Source organism: Ctenocephalides felis, unplaced genomic scaffold (assembly GCF_003426905.1).
Source record: "Ctenocephalides felis isolate EL2017-DRISC unplaced genomic scaffold, ASM342690v1 CF-g0.4_SCAFFOLD_00845, whole genome shotgun sequence".
Lineage (NCBI taxonomy): Eukaryota > Metazoa > Arthropoda > Insecta > Siphonaptera > Pulicidae > Ctenocephalides > Ctenocephalides felis.
The window spans coordinates 90,222,731-90,234,937 of record NW_020536999.1 but is presented as its reverse complement, the minus strand read 5'-3'; the positions used below and the strand labels follow the sequence as shown (position 1 = coordinate 90,234,937).

The window sequence follows — 12,207 nt, the reverse complement described above, 5'->3', positions numbered from 1 at the left end:
ATTCAATTTTGAATAAATTTTACTAATACATCATTTATATTAATCAAATGGTTTAGAAGTTGCAAAATATATAATAAATAAATGTATAAACTAAAAACTACTGCAGTATAAATAGCACAGTGGACTAAGTGAATGTGTTTGTGAAACTACTTATTATATGTATATATAATAAGTAGTCTTATATATATTTATTTATTTATATATCTATTTCTATTACTGCATTACTCCAAACCTCTTCTGTCTCAAGCTCCCCAAAGCCTGCGACAGTTGATACCTCTTCGAAAAGAACTCAATCAAAGGTTGTGATGTCAAAACAGTCGCCAAAAACTGTTCAAATGAAATAGCCCACTCCGTCTCGTACATCGACAATGAATTACTGCTCTGTGATGTTCCCATATTTACATCACTAGTGTTAGAATCTGTACTGATCAACATATCGCTTCTATTAATACTTTCCTGGAGAGCATAATCATCGGTTTGAGTATTTGTTATTGTTGATTTGTGACTGGATAAATCCATTTCGCTTGGAGACTGGTCTTCGAATAGGAGTGATGTTGTTGTTGCTTTGTCCAGTGATGTATGGTCTTGGATGGGGGGTTCAAGTACTGGATTTCCATTCTTGTCGGGGGTCTGAGGAAAAAAAAGGTATTGGATTTAGGAAATAAGTGTAAGTCACTTTATAACTTAAGGCAAGATTCGTGGGTGTAAATAATTACGTTAATCAATAAAAAAAAAAGAGTGCGCGTAAGGTTCACACGCGATTGAAGTAAAACTTATTTGCTATTGTACAAAGTAGCAAATTTAAGTTAAGTAAAAATAAATACATCATATAACAATTTGGAATAATGTTTATTAGTAATATGGTAACACTCGTGATGCATAACTATTATTAGTGTCAACCATTATACATATATATATATATATATATATATATATATATATATATATTTTGTATGATTCTGAATTTGATGTTGACATATGTATTAACAAAGTCTAATAATCGGGCATAACATCAATAAAAAACATGAATTTCTTTCAAAAATTTATTTTAAATCCATACGTTTCGGCTATAATCCTAGCCTTCATTCAGTGGAAAAATTAGTTGATCTTAGTGTTAATTTGGAAAACTTTAGTAATCCATGGTATTAGGATATGGTAATGCACTACACTATGTATTATAAACATTAACTTGAAATTACACAATATTTTCACAAAATACTGATTTGAAAAAATCACAAATGGATAGTGTGTTATTCGTAGACTGGTTGAAGATGTATATATATATATATATATATATATATATTAATTATGATAAATTATAAATCATATATTTATAATAGCATTAAAAATATGCATAATATTTAAAAACAATAATGTAATTAAAGTCATACTTCAAAAATGACATGATCGGTTTGTCATTGTAATTAGCATTTAGAAATGAGAAATGAAGTAATTGCTGCTTAATAAATTTTATGATATTCGTTCACACAGTGGATTATGTTAAACAACGCCTAAACAAATATTGTTTTCACAACTTCACTCATCATGTAATAATTGTGTTTAAAGAACTTTATGCAATTAAAATTAACATACATTCATTGACTGATGGTATTTTTTTTACTTTTTCCCTGGCGATATAATCTCATTCTTTGAACAGCTGTAATATCTGTTTTGCCTAAAAATATTTTCCATTTCAATAACTTCAAAGATTTATGGAAACTACGAATAATACAGAAATAATTTCTAATCAATAAACTTACGTTTAGTACACGGCACAAATGTTTAATTTGTTTCATTATTTTCAAGGAACAGGATAAAATATTCTTCTGATTCAGGCATTTTTTCATTAAATCAAGATAAGTACTACGATGTAACATTAAAATGTTTATTTATCTATGTTGATTTCCTCGTTGATATCGGTACGCATACAACGTTGATGCCGGTACGCATACAACAACAGATCTCTATACACATACGCGATGACTAATCACAATCGACCCGTATAGAAATGATATCATCGAGAGCGAATGACGAATTATTGGCACTCGACTCTTATCTTATCGACTCTTATCTGCCGTAACGCACTTCCGTTGCATTTGTACAGACCCTAGTCGCGCCTAAAGAAGTTTTACTTCAAAAATTAAATTATACATATTTATATATATATATATATATATATATATATATATATACGATTATATATATATATATATCCAAATATTAGTTACAGTTGTAATTGTAATAATCTTTAATGAATTTTTATAATTAAACTACTTTTTGTAGGCTTATAATATTGTTGAATGTTCGTAAAGACCACAAACTCTATCAAAATCAACAATTCGCTAAATTACGAAGAAACGATCCGGCTGATCTTTAACAAAACTTAATCAACACGATTTCCAGTTGACATCTTTAAAATAGTTTTTTTGGATAAATTTACAAAATCGGTTCAGGACATTGGCCGAAAGTTTTATACAACTGTTAATTATAAAAAAATGTGTACAAAGGAGACACGGCGCCCAGAACTGGGTGGCAAACGATTCAAAATGACCGAAAAATATAAAGAAAATTTTGTTGATTTAACAAAAATTAAAGTTCGAGTAAAATATCTTATATAAAACGTATGATGATGATGGTAAAAAGTTAGTTTTAGTACAAATTTTACAAATACCATATTTCTTGTTATTTTAATATCATTTTTTTGTTAAAAAAAAGGTAATATTATAATTATACCAGTTAATTCAAAATTGTATAAACTTCTTTATGGTATAAAAGGTTTGAAAAAAAAATTGATGATATTTTAAAGAAAAACAGAAAAAATGTGTTCTGCATGTTTATTGAAATCTGCTGATTATGTAGAAACGGCTCGACCGATCGTCTCGCAAAACAAATCAACGCAAGTCCTTATCCTGTATTATCGAATGCCTTCCAAATATTTGAAATCGGTCCAGTCGTTTTTAAGAAAACGACTACAAAATGTAAACAAACATACTTGTCTCAATTTCGGTGTCAAAAGATTCAGAACGATTAGAAACATAAAATTAGAGAACAGCTTTTCTGGCAAAAACTTAAACTTTTTCTTCAAATTATAAAAATATTAAGTAAAATAAATAATGAAACATTCTTTAGCTATAATTATAGAAAAAACGTTATCCATAAATACACTTACAATTATGAGTTGATAAACACAAGTAGCTAATAAATTAACTAAAAAACTAATTAATTAGTTATAAGAAATTAATTAGCTACAAATAAATTTAATTAGTACCAATAAAACGTTATTGTTATAAATAAATTTAATAAATAACAATACTCACTTGATCACATAACAAATCATCTTTATTTGATTCTGCAGGTTTAGGAACTGCTTCGAGGCTTTCTTTTTCCATGAAAAATATTTTACTGACACCACCCAGCTTTAGTAATAAAGTACCTAAAATAAAATAACTTATCATAAACTGATTGCATATATATATATATATATATATATATATATATAATAATATATAAACACTAGCTGTCCCAGCAAACGTTGTTTAAATTAAATAATCTTCATGTAAAACACTTATTATTAAATTTAATTGAACATAATCTGTCAAAACCATTTGACATTTGACGTATGAGCCGCAGTCAAATGTTTCATTTTAAATTACGCTTCCACACAAAATTTTAAATTAAAAATGTAAAGTTTATACGCGGTTTTGAAATCTCTGGATTAGCACAAATATTTTAAGACTAAGAGTGGTTAAATCCGTTCAGCCGGTTTAGAGTTTTAGCATACCTAACATTTTATCAAGCTCCATTTTTATATATAAGATATATAACATTGTGATAATAGAGTGATGTATGTATTTTTTTATTCTGAATTATAAACAAGTAAAATAAAATAACGAATCATTGGCACTCGGCCGTAACGCTTTTTCCGTTGCATTTGCATTTGCACAGATTTACTCCCTTGTCGTGTCTAAAGAAGTTTTACTTCAAAAAAATATCAAAAATATTAAAAACAAAAAAGTTAGAGTGGACCCACAATCCTTATTACCAAGAAAAATATTAACCAATATAATTATACAGGGTCCGCCAAATAACTTATGTTTTTTTTAAAATGCTATAAAAAAAATTACTGAATATTTGCACAAATTTCTTTTTTTATTTTAAAGTGCAAGACTTCCAATTAATAATAAATAATTATATTTAAATAATTAAAAATAATAAAATAAATATCTTTAAATGACTGCCTCAACTGTCCATGCAGTAGCCTACATGATTGCAAATTTTTAAAAATAGTTAGATGATGGACCCTTGTAACAATTTAATACAAATCGGTTAAGCCGTTTCGAACAAATGATATATGTAAATATCTATATATTATAAATCTATTATATTTACCAACTGTTGCCAAAGCATCATGTATCTCTGCAACCTCTGTCTCATTTTCCAGCATATCATATAAAGTGTTCCACATATCAACGAAACAAGGTTGAGACATCTTCTTTGCCCAACGATTGTTCTCGGGAGCCCTATGTGAATCTGTTAACAATCCTGTTCGTAACTCGTTTAATTGGATTTGTTGTTGGCTGTCCATCACATCTAAAAAGGAAAATATATATTTAGTTTAAGTTAAATGTGATAAACTTGAAAAAATAGAACAAATAGAAAATGGTGTGCAAAATGAATTGCACAGAATGTCCCGTATTGTAAAAAAGGTTTTTTCGTTTGTAGAAAATAATTATAAATAATTTTTGAAGTAAAACTTCTTTAGCGCGACTAGGCTGTAAATTCGTATAAATGAAACGGAAATGCGTTACGGCAGAACAGTACGTCATTCGCTTTCGATGAGATCATTTCTATACTGTTCGATTGTGATTAGTGGTCGTGTCGTGTGAATAGAGATCTGTAGTTGTATGCGTACCGGCTTCAACGTTGTATGCGTACCGACATCAACAAGGAAATCGGCATAGATAGATAAACATTTTAAAGTTACATAGTACAAATCTTGATTTAATGAAAAATGACTGAATCAGAAGAATATTTTATTCTGTTCCTTGAAAGTAATAATACAAATTAACCATTTGTGCCGTGTACTAGACGTAAGTTTATTGATTAGAAATTATTTTTATATTATTTGTAGTTTTCTATAAATCTTTAAAGTTATTGAAATAGAAAATATTTTTTTTAGGCAAGACAGATATTACAGCTGTTCAAAGAATGAGATTATATCGCCAGCGAAAAAGTAAAAAAAAAATACAAGCAGTCAATGAATGTATGTTAATTTTAATTACATGAAGTTCTTCAAACACAATTACATGATGAGTGAAATTGCGAAAACAATATTTATTTAGACTTTTTTTAACATAATCTACTGTGTGAACAAATATTATAGGATTTAATCAGCAATTACTTTGTTTCTCCAATAAAAGTTAATTTTTAAATGCTAATTACAATGACAAACCGATCATGTCATATTTAAAGTATGACTTTAATTACATTATTGTTTTTAAATATTATACATATTTTTAATGCTATTATAAATATATAATTTATAATTTATCATTATATAAATGTGTATAATGGTTGACACTAATAAATGTGTGCATCATGAGTGTTACCATATTACTAATAAACATTATTCAAAATTGTTATATGATGTATTTATTTTTAATATAAATGTCATCTCGTACAATATCAAAATAATTTTACGTAAATCGCGTGTAAACGATGGCTTCTAATTGAAAAAAATATATATAATAAAATATATAGGTTGTACCTGAATTACTGCTTAAACTAACTGATCGTGAATAAAAATCAGCAGTAGCTCTGCTAAATTCTTCACTTGGTGTTGAATCTCCTGCTGCACTTGTCACCGAAGCCCTAGAACAAACCAAAAATCAATAAATGAAGCTCAAATTATTAGTTATATAATGCATTGCCTTAAATTTATGGGCCTATTCTTAGATAACATATTACTAGGCCTCCAATGGTAAAAAAAATATGCCTCAAATAAGAGTACAATAAAAATTTAGAAATCTGGATGCACCTATAATATTTTAATAATTCATGTTTTCTTAATTTTGGTGTTATCAATGTGCTGGAAGTTTTCAAACTATCAAAAAACTATATCAAAGGTGTTTCTTTCAATTTAATTCTGTAAAACTATTGAAAAGTTAATTCCCGTTAGAATTATCGTCCAGGACTTTCCTTTTAAGGATAATGACGATAATTTCCTTGCAATTTCAAAAAAACAACATAAACATAAACGCTTTTATGGCGGTTAATGGAAGTTAACGAAAGATTTCGATCTAGATTCTAATTAGAAAATAGATGTCGACAAATTTACTAAGGACTAACTGATAAAAATATTATGTTTTATATGAACTTATTCATAAATCCTCCCAAAACCTTAATTATGGTATTTAATTACCTCCAAATAGCACAAATATCAAGATAACATTAGTTCTACTTCATGCAGTGTTAAAAATGAGTGCAATGCAAAAGTACCTATTATTTTCAGACGTTTTATATTATCTCTATTTGCCAATTAAACTAAAACATGCCACCAGGAATTGCTATTATCCTTCTTACTACATTTTGTTTGTACAATTCCTGGTGTAAGATGCATATCCAAAAACAGACCCATTAAAACAATTAAAATAATAAGTCTATTTCCTCCTCTTACCCATCAAAAAAGCTGACAGCTTCGGCAGCTTCTTCAACACTATCCCCTTCCTCTCGTTCCTCACTCTCTTCACCCTCGACGTGATCCCGTGTCCTCAAACTTGCAATGACATCTTGAGGAGTCACCAGGGGCGGCTGGTGTAACAGGAATAATAAACGTAGACGTCTTGTTGATTCCGAACAACAACTCATGCCCAAAGCTGTCACCAGTTCGCGAAGATCGAGGTAACCGTCTGAGTTGGAGTCCATCAACTGGTAAAAGATAGAATATTAGATGAAGGATGGTAAAATTAGAAGAGGTAACCGTCTGAGTTGGAGTCCATCAACTGGTAAAAGATGGTAAAAGATAGAATAATAGATGGAGGATGGTAAAATTAGTAGAGGTAACCGTCTGAGTTGGAGTCCATCAACTGGTAAAAGATAGAATAATAGATGAAGGATGGTAAAATTAGTAGAGATAACCGTCTGAGTTGGAGTCCGTCAACTGGTAAAAGATGGTAAAAGATAGAATAATAGATGGAGGATGGTAAAATTAGTGGAGGTAACCGTCTGAGTTGGAATCCATCAACTGGTAAAAGATAGAATAATAGATGGAGGATGGTAAAATTAGTGGAGGTAACCGTCTGAGTTGGAGTCCATCAACTGATAAAAGATGGTAAAAGATAGAATAAGAGATGGAAGATGGTAAAATTAGTAGAGGTAACCGTCTGAGTTGGAGTCCATCAACTGGTAAAAGATAGAATAATAGATGAAGAATGGTAAAATTAGTGGAGGTAACCGTCTGAGTTGGAGTCCATCAACTGGTAAAAGATAGAATAACAGATGGAGGATGGTAAAATTAGTGGAGGTAACCATCTGAGTTGGAGACCATACACTGGTGAAAGATGGTAAAAGATAGAATATTAGATGGAGGATGGTAAAATTAGTAGAGGTAACCGTCTGAGTTGAAGTCCATCAACTGGTAAAAGATAGAATAATAGATGGAAGATGGTAAAATTAGTAGAGGTAACCGTCTGAGTTGGAGTCCATCAACTGGTAAAAGATAGAATAATAGATGGAGAATGGTAAAATTAGTAGAGGTAACCGTCTGAGTTGAAGTCCATCAACTGGTAAAAGATAGAATAATAGATGGAGGATGGTAAAATTAGTAACTAGTTGCACAAAATTAATCGAGTTTTATCGAATGGATTTTGATTTCCAAAATCGGTGCAGATGTTTTTGAGAAAACGTTGGGAAAAAAAAAACTCTAACCCGCACGCACTTTTACCAATGTCCGTGAACAATTTAAAATGACTTGAAACATAAAATTAACAAACTGGATTTTCTTCCTCCTGTGTCCCTCCCTTTACATACCTTAAACAGCCTCCTAGCAATCCTGTGACCCTTCTTCCCTCTGCCCCAAGGTGATAGAATCTCAAAAATCTCCCTGAACAATTCAAAATCAGTCCGATAAGCCTCGTGCGCAGGTCTGGACGTATCAAAGTCACTGCTCATTGAGCAGGGTCTTGCAGAACCTGACGACCTCAAGTATTCCTCACGAATCATGTTGATTAGGTCCTGCAATTCCTCAGTTGTAAAGTAACCGTCTCCTTTCACATTCCTGATGGCATTCTTTTCCAAACCGTCTTCAAATTGCTGGACAACCTTGAGACGGTACTGGAGGCGTAGACGTTCTATGCAGGCTGTGGTAAGGATTCCGTAACGGGAATATGATTCGTAAATCAGGGACTGGACTGATATACTCTAAAATATTAATATCTTTCAATACTTTCTTAAAAATTTTATATAATGAGTTCTAACCTTTTTCTTGTTTTGTCCAGAACTCCTCATAACAGCTCTGCCATCAGCATTATAAACGCCTTCTAAATAATCACTCAGCAACTGCATAGCCTCACCATCGTCTCGACATTTTGATAAAGCCTCTTGGTTCAACTCCAGTATCGTTAAAGCAACCTATGAATAATCACATTATATAAACAATACTAAAATTTGTTGAAGTTAAACTTCTAATGCAAATTCTAACGAGGTAGTGTTAAACATTTAGTCCCACCTGACGAGTGTAAATAGAAAGACACATAGCGAGAGTATGTATAAAAAGTAGAAAGAGTAAAATAGTATAAAAAAATGCTAAAGATGCTATAGTGTGTCTAAGAGTGTTGTGGATTCTCTGAAAATACTGTAGATTGTCTGAAAATTATGTAGATTGTCTGAGAACGCTTTAAATTGTTGGAAAATGCTCTAGATTATCTGAAAATGCTATAGATTGCTTGAAAATACTGTATATTGCCTTAAAATGTTGTAGATTGTCTGAGAATGTTTTAAATTGTTTTGGAAAAAGCTCTAGACTGTTGGAAAATATTCTAGACTATTGGAGAATGATCTAGATTGTCTGAAAATACTATGGGTTGCTTGAAAATACTGCAGATTGTCTGAAAATGTTGTAGATTGTCTGAAAATGTTTTACATTGTTTTGGAAAATGCTCTAAGACTGTTGGAAAAGGTTCTAGACTGTTGGAGAATGATCTAGATTGTCTGAAAATGTTATGGAATGCTTGAAGATACTGCAGATTGTCTGAAAATGCTTTAAATTGTTGGAAAATGCTCCAGGCTTTTGGAAAAAAATGCTCTAGATCGTCTGAAAATGCTATAGATTGCTTGAAAATACTGTAGATTGTTGGAAGATGCTCTAGATTGTCTGAAAAATGCTTTAAATTGTTGAAAGATGCTCTAGATTGTTGGAAAATGCTTTAAACTGTTGGAAAATGCTCTAAACTGTTGGAAAATGCTATAGAGTATAGATTGTCTAAAAATGCTATGGATTATTTGAAAATGCTCTAGATCGTCTGAAAATGCTATGGATTGCTTGAAAATACTGTAGATTGACTGAAAATGTTTTAGATTGTCTAAAAATGCTTTAAATTATTGGAAAATGCTGTAGGCTATTGAAAAATGCTCTTAACTGTTAGAAAATGCTCTAGATTGTTAGAAAATGCTCTAAGCTGTTGGAAAATGCTCTAGATTGCTTGAAAATGCTATAGATTGTATGAAAATGGTGTAGATTGTCTGAAAATGCTTTAAATTCTTGGAAAATGCTGTAGACTGTTGGAAAATACTCTAGATTGCTTGAAAATACTATAGACTGCATGAAAAGTCTATAGATTGCTTGAAAAAAGTGTAGATTGTCTGAAAATGCTGTAGATTGTCTGGAAATTCTTTAAATTGTCTGAAAATGCTTTAAATTGTTGGAAAATTCTCTAGACTGTTGGAAAATGCTCTAGATTGCTTCAAAATGCTACAGATTGTCTGAAAATGAAGTAGATTGTCTGAAAATGCTTTAAATTGTTGGAAAATGCTCTAGATTGCTTCAAAATGCTACAGATTGTCTGAAATTGAAGTAGATTGTCTGAAAATGCTTTAAATTGTTGGAAAATGCTTCTAGAACGTCTGAAAATGCTATGGATTGTTAGAAAATACTCTAAATTGCATGAAAAGTCTATAGATTGCTTGAAAATACTGTAGATTGTCTGGAAATTCTTTAAATTGTCTAAAAATGCTCTAGACTGTCTAAAAATGCTATGGATCGTCTGAAAATGCTTTAAATTGTTGGAAAGTTCTCTAGATTGTTGGAAAATGCTCTAGATGGTTGGAAAATGCTTTAGATTGCCTAAAAATGCCAATGATTGCTTGAAAATACTGTAGATCGTCTAAAAATGATGTACATTGTCTGAAAATGCTTTAAATTGATGGAAAATGTCCAAGATTGTTGGAAAATGCTCTAGACTGTTGGAAAATTCTATATATTGTAGAAAATTGTGGTAGGCTGTCCGGGAAAAGACTTAGATTATACTAAAATCTTGAAGTTTATGTAAAAATGATGTAGATTGTCTAAAAAAGTGAATAAAATTGGAACTACTATCAATGTGGTAAAGTGCGAGTTGTTAAAAAAGCAATGCTACTAAACTACTTCTTAAAGAAATAATACAAGTTCTCAAAATCAATTATTAATTACAAAACTACATAAACTACTCTTATTATTAATGCATCTACCTGGAATATAACTTTGGATCCATCAAAGAAAAAACAGTCCATAATATTGACAGCACTTTCGTAGGGCATCACACTTAAAAATATTGTTAAAAACCAGGATAATGAGATCATCCTTATCATACCAAGTTGATCCAGTCGAGCATGCAATGCTGGTAAATGGTGACATGTTAAGTGCTCTAGTACACCCTGATCAACCTAAAAGAATAATAGATGTAGACATATAAATATATATAAATATAAATAAATAAATAAATATATATATATATATATATATATATAAAGTTTTATTATTTATGCTTACCAGTGCTCCAACAACTCGTGTATTATAATAATCAGGTAACAATGTCTCACAGACAGTGGCCAGATGCCAAAATGCTTCTTCTTCGGAACAATGTAAAAGTAAAGCTGAACAAACAATGTTCATTGCTTGACAATAACCTACTCGTGGATTCCTTAAAGCATAGGATCGTAAGACTCTTCTGAGGGCTGATATACCTATAATTAGACATAGAATTTAATATATAAATATTTCTTTTCTATTTGGTGTTGGATTATATGTTAATACACCTATAAAGTGGCATAAAATTTATAATACAAGTATTTATTTCTTTTTATTGTTTGTGTTCGCGCCATATCAAAGGGTACGATATATTCGATAAAAAAAAAAAAATCATCAATCAATAATCAAACCAAAATCAAATCAATCAATAGGTAATCATAAACATATTAAAATTATTGTAAATACTATTATAACTTATAAAATAAATATATACAGTTATCAATAAAGTATTTTAGAATTTGTCCTTCAAAAAGTAAAGTAAAATTCAATCAAAACAACATCCACAAAAAACAGTTTGATTAAAGATTTGATTTATTTATAAAAGTTTGATTAAATTTTTTTCAGTGTCACTTGTGCCACCATGTTGAGTGTATAAAATTAAAAAACATATATGATGTATTTCTATGCATTGTTTTTTGAGTATTCAAGTATTTTACAAACTTAAATTTAATTATTGAGCTGAGCTCAATCAAAATTTTGAAATTACCTACTTAATATAAGTATTACTTAAAATTAACTAATATATGTATATATATATATATATAATATATAATATATTATTATTATTATTATTATTATTATTATTATTATTCTTTTACCTATGTCACTTTGAAAAGCAGGATGTTCAGGCAAAGATCTCCTCAGATCTCTTTCAATTTCCTCAGCAGCTGTTGGAGTTAATCCTGGTGCTGAATTGGTATTGTTTCCAAAAGAACCATTGACCATGGCTCGAGATGCCAGAGCCTGATAATGACCTGCAGGATGTGAGAGCATCTCGTGAGCTGCTCCTGAGAATGCTAACCAGGCCGAGCGACGGATCTTGTCGGGAATCCCTTTTAAAATAGAAAGAAATGAAAATTGAGAGAAATGGAAAACTCTTTATACTACTTTTGTTGTTTTACCAATATTTGATTCAATTGTTTTTT

At 30.2% G+C, this 12,207-nt stretch overlaps 1 protein-coding gene across 1 annotated transcript in view; it reads right to left on the bottom strand.

Annotated features, from left to right (window-relative positions):
• Window positions 1–210: 210 nt before the first annotated feature.
• The window catches only part of LOC113362971 (TBC1 domain family member 9B-like), a 24,848-nt gene continuing 12,851 nt past the window's right edge, over window positions 211–12,207 (bottom strand). Inside the window, exons 9-18 of the mRNA XM_026605464.1 lie at window positions 11,881–12,156; window positions 11,024–11,217; window positions 10,723–10,917; window positions 8,476–8,628; window positions 8,029–8,418; window positions 6,677–6,927; window positions 5,768–5,871; window positions 4,390–4,590; window positions 3,318–3,433; window positions 211–630 (exon numbers count right to left, since the gene is read on the bottom strand). Of these exons, the coding sequence (XP_026461249.1) occupies window positions 214–630; window positions 3,318–3,433; window positions 4,390–4,590; window positions 5,768–5,871; window positions 6,677–6,927; window positions 8,029–8,418; window positions 8,476–8,628; window positions 10,723–10,917; window positions 11,024–11,217; window positions 11,881–12,156 (2,297 nt within the window). The 3' untranslated portion in view covers window positions 211–213. The remainder of the gene's footprint in view (window positions 631–3,317; window positions 3,434–4,389; window positions 4,591–5,767; window positions 5,872–6,676; window positions 6,928–8,028; window positions 8,419–8,475; window positions 8,629–10,722; window positions 10,918–11,023; window positions 11,218–11,880; window positions 12,157–12,207) is intronic.